This window comes from Poeciliopsis prolifica, unplaced genomic scaffold, assembly GCF_027474105.1.
Source record: "Poeciliopsis prolifica strain line A6 unplaced genomic scaffold, Auburn_PproV2 SCAFFOLD002, whole genome shotgun sequence".
NCBI lineage: Eukaryota > Metazoa > Chordata > Actinopteri > Cyprinodontiformes > Poeciliidae > Poeciliopsis > Poeciliopsis prolifica.
Window position 1 is genome coordinate 21491240 of NW_026562377.1, and position 23871 is coordinate 21515110.

The 23871-nt window shown below is 41.5% G+C and overlaps 5 protein-coding genes across 6 annotated transcripts; 2 read left to right on the forward strand and 3 right to left on the reverse strand.

The window, feature by feature from the left end:
• Window positions 1-53: 53 nt before the first annotated feature.
• On the forward strand, window positions 54-4731 carry si:ch211-121a2.4 (transmembrane protein 205). The gene is made up of 4 exons (XM_055049290.1): window positions 54-218; window positions 886-1016; window positions 2199-2362; window positions 2534-4731. The coding sequence occupies exons 2-4, from the start codon at window positions 917-919 to the stop codon at window positions 2834-2836; spliced, it is 567 nt and encodes a 188-aa protein (XP_054905265.1). The 5' UTR covers window positions 54-218; window positions 886-916; the 3' UTR covers window positions 2837-4731.
• Window positions 4732-5186: 455 nt separating this feature from the next.
• On the reverse strand, window positions 5187-9876 carry LOC129372169 (UDP-N-acetylglucosamine/UDP-glucose/GDP-mannose transporter-like). Its single transcript, XM_055049266.1, has 12 exons — window positions 9681-9876; window positions 9374-9407; window positions 9196-9282; window positions 9018-9085; window positions 8862-8933; window positions 8655-8723; window positions 8320-8422; window positions 7664-7756; window positions 6999-7066; window positions 6741-6819; window positions 6582-6664; window positions 5187-6361 (listed from the first exon to the last, which is right to left on the reverse strand). Exons 1-12 carry the CDS (start codon window positions 9788-9790, stop codon window positions 6256-6258), a joined length of 972 nt encoding a protein of 323 aa, XP_054905241.1. The 5' UTR covers window positions 9791-9876; the 3' UTR covers window positions 5187-6255.
• A 1682-nt stretch (window positions 9877-11558) lies between these two features.
• aqp12 (aquaporin 12) lies at window positions 11559-13152 on the forward strand. 2 transcript variants are annotated; one of them, XM_055044239.1, is made up of 3 exons: window positions 11561-12251; window positions 12754-12870; window positions 12955-13152. In XM_055044239.1, the coding sequence occupies exons 1-3, from the start codon at window positions 11657-11659 to the stop codon at window positions 13080-13082; spliced, it is 840 nt and encodes a 279-aa protein (XP_054900214.1). In that variant the 5' UTR covers window positions 11561-11656; the 3' UTR covers window positions 13083-13152. The 2 variants fall into 2 exon arrangements, with proteins under 2 accessions (XP_054900207.1, XP_054900214.1); XM_055044232.1 differs by having other exon boundaries at window positions 11559-12251; window positions 12754-13152.
• Window positions 13125-15585, reverse strand: rpp21 (ribonuclease P 21 subunit). Its single transcript, XM_055044254.1, has 5 exons — window positions 15317-15585; window positions 15111-15211; window positions 13833-13915; window positions 13594-13728; window positions 13125-13468 (listed from the first exon to the last, which is right to left on the reverse strand). Exons 1-5 carry the CDS (start codon window positions 15371-15373, stop codon window positions 13371-13373), a joined length of 474 nt encoding a protein of 157 aa, XP_054900229.1. The 5' UTR covers window positions 15374-15585; the 3' UTR covers window positions 13125-13370.
• A 502-nt stretch (window positions 15586-16087) lies between these two features.
• pak2b (p21 protein (Cdc42/Rac)-activated kinase 2b) lies at window positions 16088-23721 on the reverse strand. Its single transcript, XM_055057276.1, has 15 exons — window positions 23408-23721; window positions 21965-22299; window positions 21748-21851; window positions 21509-21659; window positions 21271-21302; window positions 21058-21171; window positions 20752-20884; window positions 20606-20669; window positions 19143-19191; window positions 18763-18875; window positions 18513-18630; window positions 18308-18407; window positions 18026-18222; window positions 17082-17219; window positions 16088-16984 (listed from the first exon to the last, which is right to left on the reverse strand). The coding sequence occupies exons 2-15, from the start codon at window positions 22146-22148 to the stop codon at window positions 16898-16900; spliced, it is 1584 nt and encodes a 527-aa protein (XP_054913251.1). The 5' UTR covers window positions 22149-22299; window positions 23408-23721; the 3' UTR covers window positions 16088-16897.
• Between the last annotated feature and the right edge of the window lie 150 nt (window positions 23722-23871).

Genomic DNA, 23871 nt, shown 5'->3' on the forward strand with positions numbered 1-23871 from the left:
AGAAAAAAGGGACAGTGACCGGATGACGCGACAGGGGGCGGTAATGCAACATGATTGGATTAAAAACTACTACAAACCCCGGAGACGAAGAAGAGGAGGCTGCGCTCCCTGAGCCGGTGTGACAGCAGCGAGCAGAAGGAGCGAACTAGGCTGTGGGCGAGTGAGGAGAGTTTAGTTTCTGACCGGACAGATTTCTCCTGACAACTTTTACAACTCAGGTAAACCGAGCTGTACTTTATTGTTGCAGCTTAACTATTATTACGCGTTCCCTGAGCCATTACGACTCCGCTTGTAATGAGTTGTTTTAAACTAAGTCAACTAGCTGTTAGCTGCTGGTTAGTGGAGTTTATTATTCTGCTCGACATCGAGCTGCTTCTTTAATTAGCCACGACGATGAAGAGGTAGAATTTGAAGACATTTTACTAATTTACCATAAAAGTATTGACTGCTTTCTGTAAGGATTCTTTGTAGCGTGTTCAAAACTATTTGTCTTTTACGTTTCAGAGTGTAAAAATAAATTCAAGTGATCTTCTTGGCTAGCTTGGAGTCTGACGCACGTTAGGTGAGGTCAAACCTTGCTAGCCTGTTACCTTGACAACAGGGCGGAAGTTTCAAATGGATTCATTGACAGAAATGTCTCTGAAACATGAGGAAGCTAGACAGACTATACATTTCTAGTGACGTATTGAGTCTACAGTCTTTTTTGTTCTCTCTTGTTAGCTATCCTCCAACCTTTAGGGACATTATTCCTCATGACAAAAGGAGTAAGGTTGGAGTTGAGGAAGGTTGGGTCAGGAGGCATTACCTGTATATCTGGACTGTTTTTTTTTTGTTTGTTGTTTGTTTGTTTGTTTGTTTGTTTTGTTTTTGCTTTACTGAAAACAGACCAGAGAGGTGAGAAGTTGTGGAGAACGTCATGGCGACTGACCAGGAGCCGACCTACACCGTGAAGCTGCTGCAGCTGCTGCTTCTCTCCACTTACTGGGGGATGCAGATTTGGGTCACTTTTATTTCGAGTAGGTACCACACACAAGCAGGGCATGCAAGTCAAATGTTAACAGCAAAGCGAATCGCTTTTTCGATGGGACCAGAACCCCGCAGCGTTTGCAGCGCGAGTTTTGGACAGTAAATCGGATTCAGCTAATGTTTGTTTATAAAGTGTCGGATCACAAAATAACTGTGAAAAATTTATAGTTTACAATAAAAACTAGAAGTAGCGGACACACTTGTGTAAAAATAGTTACTTAATTACTTGAGGTTCTGTTTGTTTCTGCAAAAGGCAGCCTGCGAAAACTTTGTCTTGTGACTTTCCACCTTGCGACGCTTTCTCCGTCACCGCTGCGTGATCCGCAAGTGTGCGAGAAGAAACATCTGTAGCACCAGAGATGCTCTCATAGCAAAAAAGAAATATTGAATTGCTGTGACAAGTCAGGTTGTTTTTAAAAGTAGGCACTTTCAAAAGCAGTCATGGAAGAAGCTGTTGGATGAAAATTCAGAGTTTACGGTATATCTTTGGCAGACACAAGCGGACAGATTGAGTCTTGTTTTTTGTGTGTGTGTGTGTGTGTGTGTGTTTAGGACATATATATTCATCAAAAATATTTGGCAAAAATGAATTTTTTCTTCCAGAAAATAATTCATCTTTGGTACAGTTGGTATAAACAGCCTGCTATGCCAACTGTACACCTTAATAACAACAAAACACTGAATGCGTGATAAAAGTAAGAGAATCTGATCCAGCTCCACCAGAACCAGAGGAAGAAAGAAGCTCTGTTCTTGTTATTTGAGCTTATGTAGGGCATTTCTGATAACGTCTGCAAGGATAAAGCCTTGTAATGAAGTCTGAAATAAATGGGCTTTTTCATTATCTTGACATGCCACATTGTGAACATTTAAAGCTGTCGTCCTAATTGATTCGTTATAAAGAAAGTAGAAAATAACAAGCGAAAGAGTAAGATGTTAAAGTTTCCTTGTAAACCATCGAGCTAAGTTGTGAAGAATGAAGGAACCTCTTGCAGGCCACAAAACAGCAGCTTCTTAAAAGTAGTCTAGAAATACTGTCAGTCATGATGATGGATTAAATAAAACACTTGACGATCACCTTCAATGCCACAAATCGGAAACCGTTAATGTTGAGAATGATCTTATCAATGACGTTCAAGTATGAACTATTAAGAGAAAAACTGTAATTTCTTTAGGCTTTGTAATGGACAACAATCTGAACAGACACACCTACGGGTTCATTCAGAGTCGTCTGGTTCCGTTCTACCTCCACCTGGGTTCAGCTTGTGCCTTCTTTAACCTCTCTATCTACGCTGTGTATCATCCTAGAGACATACTGGATGACAGGGAATCGTTTCAGGTATGTTGGTGGTTTTTTCCCTACATGAGTTTATGCAATACTTTACAAAAATAGCCATTCTACTCTCACTCTTTGTCATGTTACAACCACAAACTGCAGTGGATTTCTTGTCTTCCTTGATGTGCTTGTCTCGCCTTTCTTTTCCTCATAAACCCGATGTTTCGTCTCCAGATCTTCATCTTCTTTGTGTCGGTGACGGTCGCGACGGTCAACGCTCAGTGGTTTGGCCAAATGACGTCAGAGATAATGGCCGACATGCATCTTATCGAGCAGGCATGCGGCCTGGGTCAGGATATTGGACTTTCGTCGAACCGCGAGGCTTACGCCAAGCTGCGCGAGTCAGACGTGAAATACAAGCACCTCTGCAGGCGCCTGTGGGTGTACCGGCTGCTGTCGTCTCTATGTAACCTCTGCTGCATTGGCTGCAACTTTTACAGCCTCTCTTACATGGCTGAGAACCTCTCACATCTGTAAAGCCGACGTCCTTCCAATCTCTTACTGCGACGCTACCGAAAATGACAAAATAAATCGTTGATATTTGGCAGCGGTGGCTATATTTAAATCCTAATGCTTTGTTTAATCGGAGGCGAAACGTCGGACGATCCTCGGTTTCCTTGAATTTTCAGAAGTAATGAAAGGAACGGGCGTCGGTTAGTGCCATTCGTCCCTCTTGTCTCGCCTGAGGATTTTTACAGATGAATCAGTGCCTGCAATGCCTCACCTTTCACCTAGATTGGCTGACAGCTGTGGTTGCCTTCAGATTTCTTTTTATTTACCTTTACAGACGTAATACGGTATCCTACTATTAACCGACGTCAATTGAATGTTTTTGCTATTTAAAAAAAAAAAAGAGGTTGTGTAGGAATGCTTGGCTTCATGTGGATTGCACCGTTTCTTTTCAAATACCCACACACCAGAACCTTCACTGAAGGAACTGCTTCTGCACAGCTCACTCCTGCTCTCCCTGTTTAGGGTGGAGTTTCTGTAGTTTTGTAGTTTCGCTGGTTTGTCTGGCTTTCTTCCCCACCTTTCATATTTCAGAGTGGAAGGGTGCGCTATCTTTAGCTCTCCCGGCTGGTATGTGGCATGAAAACGACGGGTATGAACACTTAGACAGCTGTACACCAAGCTACAGGGCAGACTTGCACTGTTACAGAAGTTACTTTTGTCATGGAGGCAGTTCACTCGGTGAGCTTGAAGGCAGCGGGTTGGTCCTGTCACCTGATTGGTTGACTGGACCTTCTATGTCTTTTGGCATGAGTTCAGCTGAGCAACATTCCTAACTGAAGAATTTAGCGATTGCACTGATGCAGAAGTTATTGGGAAGTTGTTGGTTTTTTTTAACATAATTAGAATCTCAGGTCAGGTTTATTTTGATGAAATATTTGTGGTAACACTGTGTAGTATTATGCTGTGATTCTGTTTTCCCTGTGGCTGTGTTAATTAGTAATAAAACTGACAGGGTGCTTACAGCAGCATGCATCCCGATAAAGGTGTGTTTTCTTCATAAAACACAAAGAGCCAATTACTACAGATGTGCTCATAAATGATTTGCTAAATGTTACTTTATAATGTCGTCTTGTTAGGTGCTATTGTTCCTGGTTGGAGTGGTGCATTACGGTCATCTACTTTCCTTCACATAATGCCACCTATGGTTTTTAAATTCATAATATTTTTCTAAAGAGTCATCTTTTGTACATACAGGTGAAGGATTTTAGTTTGGTTTATTTAACAGATTATTGTACATCACTATATTTATGTTAAATTATCTGGTGAATGGACATCAACAGAAACAAAAATGTTGTCATAGTGGGTGTGATCTGTTATGTTTTCCAACATAACATGTTTGTACTGTTTCATTTTTGCTTTGTATTGTGAAAAGAAGATATGTACTCAACTGTTTGTTTTTCAGTTCCTTTTCAAGTATTTTCAGAAATAATATTTTGGTAAATTCTCATCTGTTGCTCTGAGTTTTTATTTTTATCTACTGTGGTTTGTGCTGCTCTTGGATGCACATGTACTGTATCTGAACTGAGGGAAGATACCACAACCAGAAACACTGTCCTGAGATATTTGGAGCAGAGTGAACTCTGAAGTTTGGCCTGGACTGGTGTGTTTTTTTTGTTTTTTAATACACAGTAAAAACAATGCAATATCTGGTAGCTGTTTTAAATGGCATTTTCTTGTGCAAACATGTAAATATATGAAGAAGAAATTTACGATGTCAATATTTATATCTGCTGTATAGGTGAAATGAAGGTTGTAGGGTTAAGGTGTTTTGTCTTCTGTTCACCTCTGTGGGATTTTTAAACACATTGTCTAAACATGACTTTTTTTTCATTAAAATATTTTTTAAGTTTGTTTCATAATCTGTCATGTTTCATATTTTTTCAGGGGCAAGAACAAGTTGAATCAGCTTATTTTATACTGTATAGGCAGCGTTTGACAGTACACACATTTTGCTACCGGTTGCAGGTTCAAAATCTAAATTTTTATCATCCCTCCGACCCCTTAAGCTACAATGTGCAATAGTAGAACCAAAAAAATAAACAGAGCTTACATTTATTTGCTCATTATGAACTTCACTATGAACAGAAGTGACCCACACTGTAGTTTGTGACTGAGGCTGATTCATAATGGAGGAAACCCAAATTTGAGTGTGATTGGTGAGTTAGCCGCCAGTCCAACTGTTTCGTGACTCAGCGCCTAAAACAACCACTAAACAAGCTGAGCTCATTTAATACAAACGGATCCTAATTTGTGCTTAATGACAAACAGTAAAGACCACTTCAAAACATTTCATTCATATCCATCAACAACGAGCCTTACATAAAAAAAATTTATTGAAAGAGAAAAAAAAATGCTAATGGTAATTTTTCAATGTAAAAATACATTTTTCTCAGCTACAAATAATTTTTTATCAGCATCAATAATCATTAATTTTACAAAGAAATGGAATAACAAAACGGAATAAATATAAAACAAATCCCCTTGTAATTCTTTAAAATGCCAGAAACTTGAATTCCTGGATTAGACGATAATCTCCAAGTTTCACCAGTCAAATATAACAGCAGGTGACATTTAGTCTGTTCTGCTTTGAGAGCTATCTCTGTTAAAAGTGCGAGACGACCAGGTAAAAAAAAAAAAAAAAACAACTCTTCAATAGACACAACCAATTACAGGGTTTATAAATCCAAGAAAATAACCCTAATGGCAGAAAACTAATACTGAAGGAGGAAGATCCAAATAATCTTTTTGTATCATCTCTCCACTTCACTGCTGTACAGTCTGTAACAGATTGACGACAGCGTCTGCCAGGAAACTGCAAAACGTTAAAGGCTCAAGACGGGGACAGACGGCGTCAGTGCATTTCATCGTTCTCAAAGGGTACCAAAAAGTGTAAACAGCAAAAACAGAAAAGGCTTTAAAAAGAACGATTCCGTTTAAATAACCATGACTCTTATCCCAGTGATGCATCACTACACTCATGCTTACAACAGCTGATGACAATACATAATCCCAAGATTGAACTCTGAAATGTTCAAACCCTGAAATGAACAGTTTCCATCTTTTTTTTTTAAAAAAAGAAAACCTAAAAACATCTGAATATAAATATTATTGTTCCCTTGTTCTTAACACTTCCATGTACAGTTTTATTATAAGACATGTGAAAACATTATCTAAAAAAAAAATCCTGCAACAGAATCCCTCTGGGGGATTTGGTAGCCATAGCAGCAGCATGACGGCACGGCTCCGATTCCATCGAAGACGCGCAGCGGAAATGGAGACCCATTTCCGGCGTTTCCATCAATCTGCTGCTAGAGCGCCCCATAAATAAAAGTCGTACTAAAAATAGAGTTTTCTCGCTAACCGGCGTCAAATCCAGTGTCTTGTCACACGACAACCTTCCCCTTGATCTCATTCTTAGTGCTGTCGCTCGGTTTGCTGGACTGCTCCTCGGTGAGGGTGATGTACGAGTACACCAAGCTGCCCGCAATGCTGCAAACGACACACACGGCTCAACGGGTTAGCACGCAACATGTCTCCGAAGGTTTCTCCGTGATCACAGGCCTTTTTTATGTTCACCAAAAACACGTACAGCTGGTATTTTATGACAACGTTAATTAGGAGTAAACAAGCGTGCTCATGTTTTGGCCTCCGAAAACAACTTCTAAACACGACAGCCGAGCACATTCCATGACAAAGAGCCTTTTCATACCTGATATTCAAACCTATGAAGTTAGTCCAAGAGAAAATGTAGTCTCCGCTAAACACCATCCCGATGTAGGTCACCAGGACATTCTGAAACATCGATAAAGCAATGCGTTTGGTGTCCGGTTGCATTCGTCTGCAGCTTTAGCGAAACAGCGCGGCTCACCTTGATGCACCCCACGATGGTGGTGGTCAACGCAGAGTTGTACTGTGTGCATAGTACAGTGGAGTACATGAGAATAAACCTAGGAACGGGGGGTTGGGAAGGAGAAACGTTTAGAAGCTGATGTTTGCCCCATGAAGTTAGTCGTGATTTAATGTCAAGCATGAGCAGCATCCGGATTTCGTCACAGACAAAAACCACATTCATCCAGTGCGGTTCCAGATGTAGCTACATGAACATGAAGGCGTTCAAAGATCTTACCCCATGACACAAGAGAGGACGAACTGGGAGAGGAAAAACGCATCAGACCAGCCGTCAAACTCTACTGCCTGCAGTCGGAAACAAAGTGCCGGAATCAGCATGAAATAAAAAGGTACAGATTCACAAACGGGGGGAAGGTGCCTTGCGATTATGAATCACAGAGTCACTGATTTTGGGTGTGGCAACATCAGGTGTCAGCGGATGGAAACAGAACGCTGTTCAGTGGAAGCACTGAAAAGGTTTTTGAATTTCCTGGCACCGTTCTGCTCTTTAAGAGCCGGCGCTGATATCCCATCGGCTTCAGAATCGCCGTTAACTGTATCTCTACTGTAGTGATTCGGTCCAGACTTGCTGCTGGAACGGCAAGAACAACTCGGCTGGGTGAATAATGGCGTCTTTGTGCTTCTCGGGCTGCTGAGGCCCAGCTGGGCGGACCACAAGGCCCCTGCCAAGATTTACCCAAAAAAAAAAAAGATAAAAAATAAAAAAAAATAACACACAAAGAACTGCTCATATTTAAGGAATTTAGTTCAACAAATTGAGCTGATGGACACAATGGAAGTGATAGTTTGACTAAAAGAAAACATGGAATCACCGGGAATAAAGCCAAAGTTTTATTTTAATTAAAAGGACCAAAAAGACAACAAAATGAAGAGTCAACTCACCTTTTGCATATCTCCTGTCATTTCAGCCAGTAGCAGAGTGGGCACAATCATAAATAATGCATTGTAGTATAATAATCCATATTTCCCCAACTCCTGTGACAAAAAAACAGGAGAAAGGTGGAGTTATTCACTACATTTTCAGACAGAGTACTGATGTCATGCGTTGCCAAGATGCTGAACCGCTTCTACGCATTGGCCCAGCTCCATCTCCCATCTTCAACTCCCTTGTTTTACCAGGACGACAATCCTGCCCTGCACAAGCTGACTGTATACTCTAGATATTATGGGCTGCATCTCGATCCTGCTGTAACTTGAGAGTTGAGCAATCTGCTCTTGTGACATAAAACGTTGAAATAAAACAAGCTAAAACTCGCTCCTGCTTTAACAAAGCATTATTGATGCAGTTTTTTCCCTCATTACATGCAAGAAAAAAGGGATACAAGTGCAGTTTGAAGGTAGTTTCAGAGTGGGGGGGGGGGCATTTCAAAGTTGAAGAATTGACTTTGTTGGGAGTAAAATGACTTAAGAAACAACTGCGACCCATAAATCTCTAAAGGAGGGATTTGATTCTCCAGAGTTAACAGAAACTCAATCGCATCACGAATCCATCCAAACAATGGCCACCATTCATTAAGATGACCCCACCACATACATACCTTTGCATCTAATTTTTGCTTCACATAGGCCCCATTGGCTGCGGTCAGGACGTCATTCATCAGGATGAAGACGTAGCCTTGCAGGTCAAAGGACAAGTCGGCACTTTGAACATAAAACGGGTGAAAACGGCATATGAATCACACGGCTTTTCTTTCTTTTTCTTTTTGCTATGTCGTATTTGAGCTTTGCGTCTTTTGCTGTAGATGAGCGGCGGTGCTCCGAAAGGTCACGGCAACTCTTTTGTGAGCATATATCAAGATAACGGCGCGCTCTGTAGCGACGGTAATCCTGGTGCGGTGAAAAGCCAGGACACCTGGAAACAGTAGAAGCTCACCTTGCGGCTATGAACGCCCCAAGGATCATTGTAAACACTGTCAGCTGGACGGGCCTGGAGAACTTCTTCCTGCCACGGGGGTCCAAACACAATGAAACTCAATCCGATCGCTTTGAGGCACTGAATAATAACCGGCATTATGTTGTGTGTCACATTCGACATCTGACGGAGAAAGAAAGTGGGTTATCTTGTCGTGGCTAGACTTACTTCAGCAGAAATCCCTCAGCCAGCATCGTGAAAAGGATGGAGAATCTCCTGAGGACTGTAAACATCGGCAAACTGGTGGCAGAGGACACAAAGTGGAAGACAATGAGCCACAGAGTCACGTTACTCTGTGAGATCATTGCATGGATGAGTATTTACTTGAGCCTTTTGGTACCAAATAGACCAGTGATTTGATTTCCCACATACAGGAGAGGTAGAGGAAATGTCTGGAAAGGCAAGGATTTAACATCCAAGTTTACAATCACATGAAAAAAACAACAACAAAAAACCATCAAGTTGTGCATCTTCTTTGTACTTGAGTATTTGTGAGTCTTACCTTGTGAGGTATGCTCTCATCCAAATCTGGGAAGGTGATCACCCTCGCAGCCTTGCCCACCCACAGAACAACCACTGTGGCCAACATCTGCACCAAAGACACGCCAGAGGAAATCAGTTCAGCTCCATCTGCCTGGTCTAGTCACCCTGACCCGCTTATGAGAAAAACCCCAACTTACTTGTCCTATTCCCACACATATAGACGAGGGAAACCTGGAGGGACAGATGAAGGGGGGGAAAAAAACACCTCAATGTTAGCCAACGTGTACAAAAGCAAGAAACGACTTAGAAACACAACAAGGAAAGAGAAGTAAAGTCTCTCTCTCTGCGGCAGTGAAGAATCTCGCTAACGGTCGGCGGAGCTAACGGGCTCGGCTGGCTGCCTCCGCTGCCCCGGCCGCCGCAACTTCCCAGCCGCTACACTACCGCTAGCTCCGCGACCTCCCTCCGCCCCCATGGCCGCGCTGGCGCTGGGGAAACAGTTACCTGTAGTTCGTGAGGACGCTTTTGTTCACCACGACGATGAGGAACGAGCTGAAACCGTAGAACCCGGCGGCAAACAGCTTCAAGAACACCGTGGAAGGTTTATCCGCCATCACCGGCAACTTCTCACTCCTCTGTGCGCCTCCGCGATGCCCCTGTTGCCATCATCACTCCGGGAGCTCGCCCGCTCCCTCGCAGATGCGCGCCGCGCGTGCGCACCACGCCAGAACGTTCGCTGACGTTTTACAACTTCCGCCTGAGTCTGAAAGCCTCCCGCACGGAGCCATGCAGATATTTTAGGATTACACTGAGTTGTGTCCTTGTGGCGCTGATATCCAGGAGTTGCAGGGTGAAACGGGAGCTGTTTTCACACATTCACTGCTACTTCGCTGTTCTGAATATTCAAGGTTTTTTTCAATAACATAGTGGATTATAGTTAGAGCACAGGGAAATATTTTCACCAGTGAACATACTGTATGTGCAGTGATATGACTAACAATTTGTGTATTGACCAAGAAATTTGTGTTTGAGTGATTAGTTCTTTGTTGTAGCGATGCTTCTTGGTAATAGACCTGGAAACAAAACCCACTGTTGAGATATGGATTTATTGAACTGGCTGATGAAAGATAAATTGGATATTTATCATTTAACTGGTATCTACATGCTGTACAAAAAAACTACACGACCACAACAGCAATAGATGCTATCATTATGGTCAGACACTGCTGTGGGATTCTTCTACTGGGTGTTTTTCTCACGTTAGTTAGACATTGTGCATGGATAAACTACATGTGCTGTTAGTTATCCTAGAATACCTTGAATTAGACATTTGGTCTTTATCATTTGTTTTTTAGAATGAATAAAACAATTAGCCATAACAAACATATTTCTCAGCCCCTCAAATTTCACATTCCTGATGAATTTATGTCATAAAATACATTTGAAATATTTAGTGGTCAGGGGATTTGGAAGCACAGTTTCTAGTTCTTTGCTTCCAACTCTGAATCCGTAAAAAGTTTCCCTTCTCACGGGCTCCCATCCCATTTTTCTTAGCCCTCATCCACTTCACAAAAACCCATTAGGAGACCTTACGTTTTACCAAAGCGGACCGAAGCTATAGCTGGTGAAAAGTAGTACACCTCCACCCAACTTACTTACTTTGGTGTACGATTTAGACATCCAAACAAGACAGTACGCGAGAGGTTCTACTTTTAATAAACCTGTGAAACTTTTTTCAGTATTGTAAGTCAAGTTTGTTTGCACAATAGATTCCAGAAACAAGGCAGTTCAAAGTGCTTTCCATCTTGGAATCAATTATGAAACAAGCAATAAATGTTACGTCTTGCCAAAAGCCATCTACAAGAAAATATATATCAAATAAATCGATCAGTGTTCCACTTCCTACTAATCAGAAGCAGATCTAAACTGGTGGGTTTTTAGTCTGGACTTAAAGGGGCTTTGGGGTTTTCTGGAAGTTTGTTCCAGGATTATGGTGCTTCTCGCATGTACGTGCCAAATTTAGGAACAAAGAAATTGTGGAATAAGTTAACACATTTCTTAAAAAATGTATTAAGTAATAATAAAAAAAAAATAAAAAATAAATGCTGTAACAAAAAACGTGGATGATTTAATTCTTTCTGGATACACTGTACCTCACCTGTTTTAAAACCCTTATCTAACGGTCCATACGGCGGTACATTTCCTATTACCGACAGTCCCGATGGTGCAGGAATCATTAGGCCAGCACTGAATGGAAACCAACATCAAACAGTCACTGAAAGACAGCCAGCTGCCTGACCTGACATAAAGGCCTGTGTGTATTTTGGCAGGTGGTTTTGGGATGAAAAACCCTGACGTGTCTCTGATAAGAAATGGGTCTGTGCGTGCGCCACGTTGTCAAACAGGAGCTCGGCTGCTGGATCGACCCTTCATTCATTCTTCTTTTCTAAGAGACGGAGGACGACACCCGAGGGCCAGCCATGTCTGGACTCAACGCATCACTCGGGTACTTCCTGTCGGTGGTAATTTTCGCGGTCTTGGTCCAAACGCTCCTCAGAAAATGGCCTCGGTTTAGCTTCGTGTCCGAGTTCGCCGCCTCCTTCATGCTGGTGGCGTGCTGGCTGGAGATACAGACCATCGTGGAGGTGGGCCAGTGGGCCGGGGGCTTGGGCCAGGACGTGACCGTCACCATGCTGTTTGTGCTGCTGCTGACTCACGGCGTGCTCTGCGCTGGAACGTCGGGGAATCCCAGCCTGGTCATGCAGAAGTTCCTGCAGCTGGAGGTCGGCGCTCTGCCCACGGCGCTCGCCGTCACGGCCCAGTTCGCTGGGGCTCACCTGGGCCTGCTGGCAGCCAGGTACTACTGGAGCCTGGAGCTGACGGACATGCACATGATCAAAAACCTCATGTCGAGAGAATGCAGCACGTCCCTGCTGGTCTCCGTGGTTCAAGGCTTTTTTACAGAGTGTGCCTGCGCGCTTGTCTTTCATCTCATCCAGTTAAATCTGAGACGCAGATCGGCTCTGATCCGGGTACCCCTTATCGCAGTTCTCAACACTTTCTTCTCTCATGTCGGTGAGTCTGTCCAAACTTCTTTATGCTTATCGGAAGAGATGGGACGTAGGAGTGTCCCGATCTGATATTAATATCGGATTGGGATCTGAGCATTGGAATAAATCGACTTGCATCTGCGATAGAAGCATTCTGCTCCGTCATTTCTAACCAGCAGCGCTTGTATCTCAAAAGGAGACCCATATCAAATGGATCTGTTCAGTTGTTCTCTTACCTACTGTTATAGACTATTCTCTGAGTAATATCGCTAGATCATGCCTTTTCCAACATTCTACCCTAATAATAAAAGTATGTATGATTCATGCCGATGTTGTATCTGACCAATATCAGTACCAGCCGTTGCTCAAACTTGCAATATTGGTTTTGCGTCAGACCGGGAAAAAGTTGCATCGGGACACCCCTACTACGAAGCATCAAGTCTGGTTTCATTCAAACTTTTTAAGTCTTTCACACTCAAAACCAGCTAAACACGTTAATCTCCTGACTTATCCGTTCTATTTTCCAGCCAGGAGCTACACCTCTGCTTTCATGAACCCATCTCTGGCTTATGGACTCACCTTCTACTGTCCTGGATTTACCTTCAAAGAGTATGCAGTGGTTTACTGGCTGAGCTCTCTCACAGGTACGTCACATTACGCAACACCAAACGGTGCATTCGTGTGTTGCAGTCTTTTAACAGTTTCCTTAAAAACTGCTTGTTTCCCAGGGATGATGTTGGCTCTTCTCCTTTACATGGGCCACATTCCCAGGCTTTTTGCCAAGAACCTTCTGTATTTCCAGAAGACACGCTTCAGAGTGCCGAAAGGAGACAAACCGGAAAAGAAGAAAAAGTGACAGATGGTGATAGGAAAAAAAAAAAGACTATTACAAGAAATGGTCAATGGCAGAAAGAGGTTTACTTTAACTGAACAGCAATGGATGCATTATGTGAAACATTTGGAAAAAATGTAAAATAAAAACAAAACAAAAAAATGTATCTTCGTCTTCGTTGTCTATATTTAGACAAAAAAACTTGTGGAAGAAATGTGCAATTTGCAGCATGTATTCAGTGAAATAAATTAAATGAAAAATAAATTGTCAGGATTTATCCAAAGTATGCTTTCTATTTAAAAAAAAAACAACCTATTTCCTGGTAGAACTCTGAGAATTGCGTTTTTTCGAAGACTTGGAACCATCAGCTTTTGGGCGTTTGGGCTGATTTTTAGCTGATGGACCTGGATCTGCAAGAAAGGGTACAAACGTTCAAAAAAATGATTTTAGTAATAAAATTCTGAAAATAAAATATCACCAATAAAAGTGTGAATTTGTTCTTTTTCTTAAGAAGACAAAAAGTTTGCCTATTCACCAGATTGTTCCCGCTGCTCCAGCAGGGCCTCGGGTCGGTCCGCCCACAAACAATGATCTGGATTATTCAGTAGGTTCTTGGTCTGGCCGCAGCCAAGACACCTCACTACAGTAAAGCGATTCTTTTTGTTTTTTCCTAGTCAAACAAAGTGAGAAAACAGGAAATTATTACTAAAAACTACTGAACAAAGATTAAAAATAAAAGTCGACAACGTTGACTGAAATGGCCATCTGCCTTACTACGCTGTCTTGTTGTGGCAGTAACACCGGGGATGAGCAGTGAGCAGCATTTCTTACACATAGTTCTCTTCACTGATGGGTCTCTGCAGGAGAATGAAAGAAAGTCACAATTTGAAATTTTCTCTGGACGCTGTTCTCCTGCCTGTCCGGGAGTTTATGCCTGCAGGCACACAAGGCATTTCTAGGATAATTTTTGTTTCTTTTTTTTTTTTTTAGCTTTTCCAATTATTTTTAGGTCCTTGTTTTGTTTTGGTTTTAAGGACATAACCAGGTGGTGTATTAGTTGAAAACAGTGTTTACATGAAGTGGCTCTAAATTCCCACCCATTCCGGGCCCTTGAATACATCTATAACCCGTTTCTCCACTTTCACTTCCATTTACAGCATACACTCATTAGTGTGTGTAGGACCCGGTGTGCCCGCTGAGCTATGAGCGTCAGGAGTTGTAGCACAAGCACTACAGAACCAGAATGACAGTTCATATTTATTTTTTCACTTTATTTATGAATTTCCTGATTGGGCACAATTTTTTAGGACTGGCTTGATTCAATGTGAGATTTGCTTTTCTTTTCTTATTTACGATTATTTCGTGTCATTAATTTGCGTTGCTACTGATTTGGTTTGCAGTGGTTTTTGTTAAAGTCTCAGATTGCTTCTAGTGTTGTCCTGGGTTCCTGTGCTTTATTGGGTTTTAAATTAGAATAATCAAGTCTATTTTAATATCATAAAAGAATGTATAAATATATTTTGTATACTATTTCGGTTTCATTTTAAGCCAGACCTACCTGGGTACTCACTCGGGAGATTATGCCCATTTATGAAGAGAGGCAATATAATATTTGCTCATTGACATTATATAGAGCTGCTATGCACCAACTTAAAGATGATACAATTAAAACATGTTTGTTTTTTAATCATTTCAATGGTCTATTAGTTGTCTTTTGGAAGAATATAACTACATGTAAAAAGTAAATTGATTTCACACATGATTGCAAGTTTTTTTAAATTGATACAAAATCGGTGGGACTTTAAAATGCTAGAAAAACCCCTTTAACATTTAAAGAGCACACATTATTTTGATGTCACTTGAAAAATTATTTTACGCTCTTTCAAATGTAAGTAAACATTTAAACATAAACACTTTATCAAAAGTATTGCTAAAGTAAGGAATGAATTACTAATTTTGTTATTTAAAAAGCTGCTACATCGCAAGGAAGTGACGACATTCACCCTTTCTTTCAAAATAAAACCATGTTGCTAAAGCTACGTGTCTACATACTGCCTGAGAACCAGCCGTCTTGCTATCGTTTTCTGTGTGGAGCAGTAGAACCGAGCCAACTCCACGTTGTTTGGGTTTTGAGATAAGACACAGTGCGCAGCCTGAGGAGACACGAAAAAAAAACAGAGACGCCGTCATTTACACCGCAGGAGCAAAATAGCTAACATGTGACTGCTAGAGGCGGTTCGTCTAAAGTTTTCCCCCACCTGGTACAAATAGTTCATTCTGTCGTACGCTTCTTTGTCTCTCAAAATGGACGCCATTACCAATTCAGATCTCAAACGGAGACGTTCGACTTCATAGCATCTGAGTTTGGAGCTTCTTACTTCGACGACGGATTTTCGACTGTGCCCTTCCGAATAAAAGCACCAGAGTTCCTGAACAACATGGAAGGCGTGGCCCTATCTGAACACGAACCCATGCCGGACTCTCGCCAGCAGTTCCCATCTCTGCCGAGCCCACCCTTAGTAAACACACGCACATTTATGTGCCCCCCGAAAAATGTTGTAAAAATGACCTTGATTTTATTCTTTCAGGTACAAGAATTAGGATATGACGTTACATTTTTGGATCGGCTACTCAATTTAGCAAAATATCACAATTTGTATTTTGTGGATGGCTACTTATTAGTACCACATGAATAACACTTTATTGAAGAAATGATGCTTTTTGCGTACAATTTCTGGTCAGTGCACGCCGCCTATTTACAGAGCTGATTCCAGCTTCTGATCAGATTATTAATTTAATTAATAATCTCTTAGTTTTCTCACAAATAATCGCACCACCAATTAATATTAAAACCAGTTGTATTTATTTGTGTGTTGACAAAGACTAAAAAAATAGTTTGTCTTCAGTTTAAAAAAAAAAATCTAATTAGCTATGGTAACTGGTTCTCAAGCTACACACAAAAAAAAAATACACAACCCTTGTATGAGAAAAGTCCACTTGTTTAGTCTGGAAGAACGCAAAGGACAGAGTTCAACATACAATACTCATTTTAATAGCAACAGAGAATGAAGTATAAACCCTGTCAATCTAACATTTAAATGCCTGCAAGGTGTGCCTCTGGCATCGGGACACTACAGATACAGGGGGGAGGAACTGGTACAGTAGATCTGTCAGCTAAAGGACATCACAATCACAGCACATGGTCATGATGAATAATGCACTGAAATGTTTCCTATAAAACGAGACGAGAAATGTCCACACGACATGGGTCTACTGGGAAACAGAGCGTCCACTGAATGAGACGATATGGACCGGGAGACGGGAGTGGGCTGGGGACACGAACATAAACTTCAAGTATCAAAATAACTACGATACTGACAGGCTGAAAATGTCAATTACAAAGGTAGTAAAAATCATGGGAAACACAAGACAGACACAATCAACAATACATTAGGCAACATTTTGCATTTGTTTAAGGCAGTTGATTAAAAAAAAACAAAACAACTAAACTAGGCGTCTTCTTCATTCCAAGTTAAATACAAGCCTAGTTTTAACATGTCACCAGTTTTGATGTACAAAAATGAACTACGCCTGACTGTAACTAAGCACTTTAGTTTGACTTGTCATCTGACGGTAAGAGTTCGTGCTGACAGCGGTGGGGGGGTTGTGCTCTCGGTTTTTGGTCTTCACAGTGAGGTTCGTCAGGGCTTACAAGGCTGGTGCATCTCAAGGCTGGCAAGTCACTCTCAGCCTATTGTCTGGCACGAAATCTAAACGGTTGGCACATTATCTGTGCACAGCATACGTAAGGCAGGAGGGGGTCGGCTGGGCTTCGTCCGTTAACGGGTGCCCTTCATGGCATCCTTGGCTGCCAGGATGAGAGGCGTGAGACTGGAGAGCGGCTTCGCCAGCTTCAGGAACGGATGCTGAGCGGCAACGCCACAAATTGACAAGATCAAAAAAATATTGTAAAAAAAAAACAAAAACAAAAAACAGCACATGAAGTAATGACTTAGTTTTTACCTGTAGGAGCTCTTTGCCTCCGCCTCTCTTCTCTACATCCATTTCCAGACAGCGGTTCAGGAAGTCTCTGAAAACCGGAGACAGCTTCTCTGGATTCTGGAGCTCTGGTGTGCCGTTTGTGGCAATCAGATATAATGCCTGACCAAGTGTTTGAGATGAGAGAAAAGCCTTACTGTTTAAGGTTCTTATTGAGACTTTGTGATGAAAAACATAGTTGAGAAGAGGAAGGAAAATGGTTTCACATTTGTTTTACAAGCAAACATCTGAAAAATGTGGTGTGTATCATTCGGGTGCCCTTCAATAAAATCCAGTGTAACCCAACTGCCTTCAAAAGACAGTCAAATTCTTTGTTCATGCACACACACTTGCTCAGTAAAGGTGATTCTTAAGGTAGCGTATCCGTGTGTTGAAATGGCCCAGTCAAAGTCCAATTAAATTTAACTGAGAATATTTGTTGTCCACACATGCTAGCCATGCAATGTCACTGAGCTTCAGCCATTTTTCATTTGCAGCTTGAACTGCCGTGAAATGTGTCATAACAAAGAATTGAAGGTGGTGGCTGAAAACAAATGTACGCCACACTTTTTAGATTTCTGATTTGTGATGGTGCTGAAACCTGTTTTATTTTCCAATTCCAAACCAAATCAATAATCTAAAACCAATCCATAATTCTTGACTAAGTCACAGTTCACTTTTCTTCCAGTCGTACCGAAAAAACATAAGACGAATCAAATCATCTTATGTGATGTTTTTATAATATAGGATGTGATAAAAGTTTTTTTATTTTGAAGCCAATAGTTACTCTAAATATGGACAACAAAGTTTCTTGTGCTTCAATGTTGATTGATTCAAGTCAAAAAGCTGCAGCTGTTCAAAGACCATGTTAAAACACAAATCAACTTTTAATACGCCACACTTGGTCACCAGCATTTCGTTGTACTCACTCGTAGTGGGTTCTCGTTCAGGTAGGGGGGCTCGCCTTCAACCATCTCAATGGCCATGATACCAAGTGACCAGATGTCTACTTTCGGCCCATAAGCCTTTCGGGTCACCACTTCGGGGGCCATCCAGTAGGGCGTGCCCACCATAGTGCTGCGCTTGCTCTGCTCAGGAGTGATCTGGGCGCAAAAGCCAAAATCGGCTGCAGGAGAAAAGAGGAGGATGTATTGATCTTTTTTCTCTTCCAGGCTAAAGAACGAAGCTGCTTGTAAGGAAGTCATTCTTACTCAGTTTTACAGAACCATCCATCCCCAGCAACACGTTATCACTTTTGATATCTCTATGAATGACTTGGTTAGCGTGTAGGAAATCCAAAGCTTGTAAACACTGGAATCGAGAAGAGGGTGGAAAAAAGTTGTTAGCACGGTTTCACCTTCAGCGTGGTGGAGGATTTTCTTCAAATTTGCCGGAAGCGGGACGAGTGCAGAGCACCTCTCTGCAGACAGCGGCTATCTGAGGTTCGTCCATGCAGGTTTCTGTGACGACGTCCGTCAGCGACCCGCCAGCCAGATACTCCATCACCACAAACAGCTCCTCCCCCATCAGGAAGCTGAAAACAACAGCATATATATATATATATATAAATAAAACAAACAACTAAAAATAAAACAAACATAATGTGCCTCCCCAAGTGGCACATTATGAAACACACAAGATAAGGAATGTTAAAGTTTAATCTCACCTGTCCAGGAAGTTGACAATATTGGGGTTTTTCAGCTCCTTCATTACCAAAATCTCATTGATGATTAGCTCCTTTTTGGGTTGCTTCTGTAGATTGATCTGTTTAATGGCCACCTGACAAAATGAATAACCACACTTTAATGTGGAAGTTAATGGTGAGAATGGATTCAATGTAAACCAAACGCCTGTCATTGAAAAGTGCAAAGAAAAAAAAGGATTCTTTATCGATTCTCTACCAATAAGATTTCTGAAGCATGAAAGGTGATTTTCTAACTAATTTGGCTTCCTTAATTGCAAGCAAACCTTTTAACGGAGTCATCCTTTAGTTTGGTTGATAATAGAAAAAAAATACACATTTCTCTTTATTTGAGATTCTATTACCTCCTGTCCTGTTGCGACATCAATGGCGGTGAATACTGTTCCTGATGCCCTGCAAAAAGTGTAAATGGACCGCTTTAGACACATTTTAGGCAACAATCCACTCATATTTTAAATTCAGTAAAATAAAACAATGAAAAACTGAAGTAAAATGTTCAATTTAGATTACCAGGTTCTAAATTAAGAAAAAGACACATTCATTTTAACAAATCAAAGCCACAATGCAGAAGCTGTGTGTGAAAACGTTAACCCACACTATGATTCAAAAGTCACGAGAACCACTTGTCAAAGCAAATGGGTAGTGAAAGAAGTGACCCACTTCTCTATGTGAGAAATTCTGACTTTTAAGTGTGGCCAATATTAGCAAGTGAAATGTGCCTGCATTACACTGACATGGCTGGGAAACTAATTTAATATATGAATTAAAACAAAACAAAGAGGAACTGAAATCAGGCTGAGAGCAGAACTGAGTGAGCTACAAGTAGTTTTTTATGTTTATATTATAATTATTGTCTGTATTTGTATGACATTTGTGGGAATTAATCTGTATTTTATCATTTGTAATGTAAATATAATGTACAGTTTTGTAAGTTATTTCAAAGACAAAGCAATGAAGATCTTGCATACTTTTTCTAATGAACATCTTATTGTATTATGAGCAGTTTGAGAAAACCAAGTCATTATTTTTAACATCAGACTTTGTATAGCCATTACAGCTTCTGTATATATAACCTCTTATAAATGCTTTTCTTGCATGTTTAATAAAACTGTGGTCATATTGTGACATTACAACATAAAACAGGTAATATGTGAAAAAAAACAAAAAATCAAGCTTCTCTGCAAGCCTCCCCGTGCTCCTGCTGCCATCTGCAGACATGCGGGGGAGGGTCTTGGTGTTGTCAAACAAGCTTGTGTACGCACTGCTCTATGTGCTGATGACTGAAAAATAACTTACCGTCACAGGAAATCTGTTTATCCACCGGTTGAGGGTGTTCATGTTGGAACTCGGAAAACTAGATGGATTTGCTTAATGCCGTGTCTATGACCACTACCACGTCGTTCTATTGACTCAAACACCAACGGAATATATTCACAAACAGCGGTAGCAATGTGATATCTGTGTAACTAGCTTAATGAGGGGCAAGCTATTATACGTGCACATAATTAATTTCAGCAGAAGCCATATTGGATAGTGACCTTAGGGAAGGATAGGCACCCTTATTTATTTATTTGGTGTTCTATTTGAGTTTTCTTCAACTTTGAAATTCTGACTTTCAAGTAAAACTCAAAAGCATCACTATTTACAAACGTAACAACTAATGTTAGCCTCATTAGAATGAACAGCGACAATTATGCTAATACAGCAAAAGAGGTAAAAACTCGTCATACTTGTAGGGCAGACAAATTCCTTCATCCCATGGTAGAAATGTGGGATGACAGATTTTGCACGACAGGTCTGAACTTACCCCTGGCCAATTTTTTCATATCTTGTGTACTTCTTCTTAGGATCTCCGATGCTTACAATGGTTCCTGTGAGCCACATCACAAACATCATGAGAAAGATGAAGGTAGGATGTAGGTAGGAGAAGTGCATAGTTTGGTAATAACTCACTCAGTTTGTCCATGATCTCCTCGTCTGTCATCTTGGTCTTCCTTTTCGGTCTGTCTGCAGACTTAGAGGCAGCATCCCCATCTGGACACGTACTTGGAGCAGGAATGGGGTCAATTACAGAGCGGGTGTACATCTGGAAAGTTGACCAAATACATAATGAAATAGAAAAAAGACAACAAAAAAAGAGCTCCAGATGATATACTAAACAAAGTGACGACGTTTGTAGCTGAAAAGTTAAACGAGATCAAGAATAAAACACCAATGGTGGCCGATTTTCTTTCCACAGACCCATGGATGGTAACTTACACTCTTTGTGTGTTCTGGTCTTGGAGCCACAATAGGGGGCGGAGTTTCATCGTCGTCGTCATCGTCAATGTCTTTGATGTTCGGAGATGAGGGTTCAGAGCTTTTTTTCACAGGCTTATTCAAAAATAAAAGCAACAGTTTATTCAGCTTCAAAACACAGAGAGCAGCACTAAATCTGGAGACGAGCATCAAAAACAAATCTGAATTACTTACAGACTGAGGTCCTGCAGGGAAGGCCTCTTTTTCTGTATAAAGAATACCACAAAAATTAGCTTTTTTTTAATCCGCCACAAAAAGTACTCCGAGCTCGGTGCTGCTTTGTTTTCCTTCCCAAATTGTTTTTTTATGATCAGCTGAGTTTCATTTTTATTCTCAGCAGGACTCGACTGGACTGTATTGTTGCTGGATCTGACGCATTGTGTGTTTCGTTTTTCTTAATTTAATTTCTCACCAGAGGACGAGAAGCTGAGGTACTTCTGGCGGCCGTTGCCCGTAGAGTCGTAAAACTTAAGGGCGTCAAGAACGGCCTGTGGGTTTTTCTTCTGCTCTGACTTGGTGATGTTTGAGGTCTGCAGCAGTCGAGCCCATTGCTCTGGCATGCCCTGCGCATGAGACAAACAAACCAAACCAGAAGTTCACACACAATGCAGGCAGTGCGTTTCAACAACTGCTCGAACAGTGAAAACTCACTGTGAACTCCCCCGTAACGGCGTCAAACCCGACGTGTATGGTGTGCTCGAAATCAGAGGGCGGCGAGATCTCCGGTCGCTCTTTGTCTCTATCTTTTTTCCTACCTACAAAAAATAAAAGGAAACCAAATCTTCAATGGATTGAAAGCACACGGTTTACTACAACCGCATCCTGATGAAATTAAATTTCTCATCAAGTTTCAAACCCTTGACTTCACCTTTTTCGGCCCCCGACAGGATGGACATGATGCCTTTCCGCTGTTTTCTTTCTTCGGGCACAGACGGCAGCGGTTTGTGGTTGGCCGAGAACGAGTCTTTGCCGGCACCGGTGCCGAAAATGGTGCTTCCTGATCGCACAGGAGGGGCGGGGGGCTTGTCCTCAGGGTCTCCGTTATCGCACATTGTAGAGAGGTGGACGCGTGCCGCGCGGGGCAGAGCAGGCAGCCAAACAAGAAGTGGTTCAGGAGTGAGATGAGCGAGCAAGGGAGGCAAGACTCACATCAGAAGGGGCGTTAGTGTTCACATAAATAAGAGACGAAGCACCAAGAGACACCTGGGAAGAAGTTTAACTATTGTTAGAACAGAGAATAACTATTAAAAGTTCTAAATACAGCAGAGGATGTCTATAAACTGCACCAGAGTCACTTTTTCTTCCATAAAACATTCCGATTTATGATGTCACTTAAGCCATGAAAGTATAAACTTAAGCATCCATAGCGCCTGCCAAGCTGAAACCACAAATTTAACAAAGTAGTGCATAATTGTGAAGAGGAAAAGAAGAAGATGCATGCATTTCAAAAACAGACAGTTGAATACTTATTGGTGTCATACTTTTAAGAGTTTTATTTGTCTTTTGTCTGCTGCATTGCCTTCCTTTCCTTATTCCATTTGCATTAATTCATTGTTCCTTTAGGCGATTTGGACTACCAGTGTGTGATAACATGTATCTGTCGTGCTGCTGCATCTCTTTAATGTAGCATTGTGTTTTAATGATGCACAATGTTACATGAGTGAGTGTAAAAACTTAAAAAGCATGTGCAATCACAATGTGGCCTCCTCTTTATATAGTCAAACGTTCTCCAATTTTAACCTGAAATTTACATGATTACAGTATGTTGAAACGAGCAACGTAGTTCCTACAGTTTCATTGGGAGAAACTACAAATGAATGCAAAGTAAATGCGTCTGATGCAAAATTGACGTCCTGATTCGTATGAAAACATTGCAAGCTGCTCTTTCTTTTATGTCCTGCACTGTAAAGCTGACACCTAGCAGCTCCTTATTTGATATTTCGTCTCCGCCTAGGCAGACTTTCCAGTAATGTGCGCGTTTCCACCATTTTAATTGCCTCTAAATGCTATTTAATTGAGCACCAACAGGGGCGTTAGCAGGCTAACGTTAGCATTCACCGCTTGACCAACAAGTGTGCTAGCTAAGAGTTATGCTTAGCATGACATGCTACACCAGCTCTCACAAACCTAACGTGGTTAAAGGCTGTTCGGCTAACGCTACACGGTTAGCCGAAGTGCAGCTCCAAACTTTCCGTCATTAATTTGGAGTTTCAACAACCCAGCACGGGACCTGGGAAAAGGCCAAAGTGGCTCCTGCAACTGTTCCCAACTAGCGGGCTAACGGAGGCGACGCAGAAGCGGCGGAGCTCACCGGAGTTTCCACAACTTGACTCCCGGACAATCCCGTCGGCTTAGGGGGAAAAAAAACCCGATGAGAAATCCGCTAAAAACGCTCCCGACGTGACATTTGGGTCCTGGCTGCTACACCTTGTGCGATAAAACGCCTTGGTAAAAAACCCGAGTTCCGACTATTTACAGTTGAACTTTTCATCAGTCTTTTCGGCCCTGGGATAATTCCGCTATGGCGAAGGGGGGAAGCGGAACTACCGACCCAGCCCTGGCCCCTTCGGCGAGGCAACGCTTCCAATGAATGGAGCGAGGGGGAAAGTCAGCCATCAGGGGGGTCTCCAGGCATTAGATCATCCTTTCAACACAAAGACAGTCAGCACTTCAAACACTCAATACAAAAAAAAAAAAAAAAAAAAAAGTACATAGGAAAAAAAAAATACTATAAAAAAAAATTACATAATTAAATATCTGAATATATTTCATCAC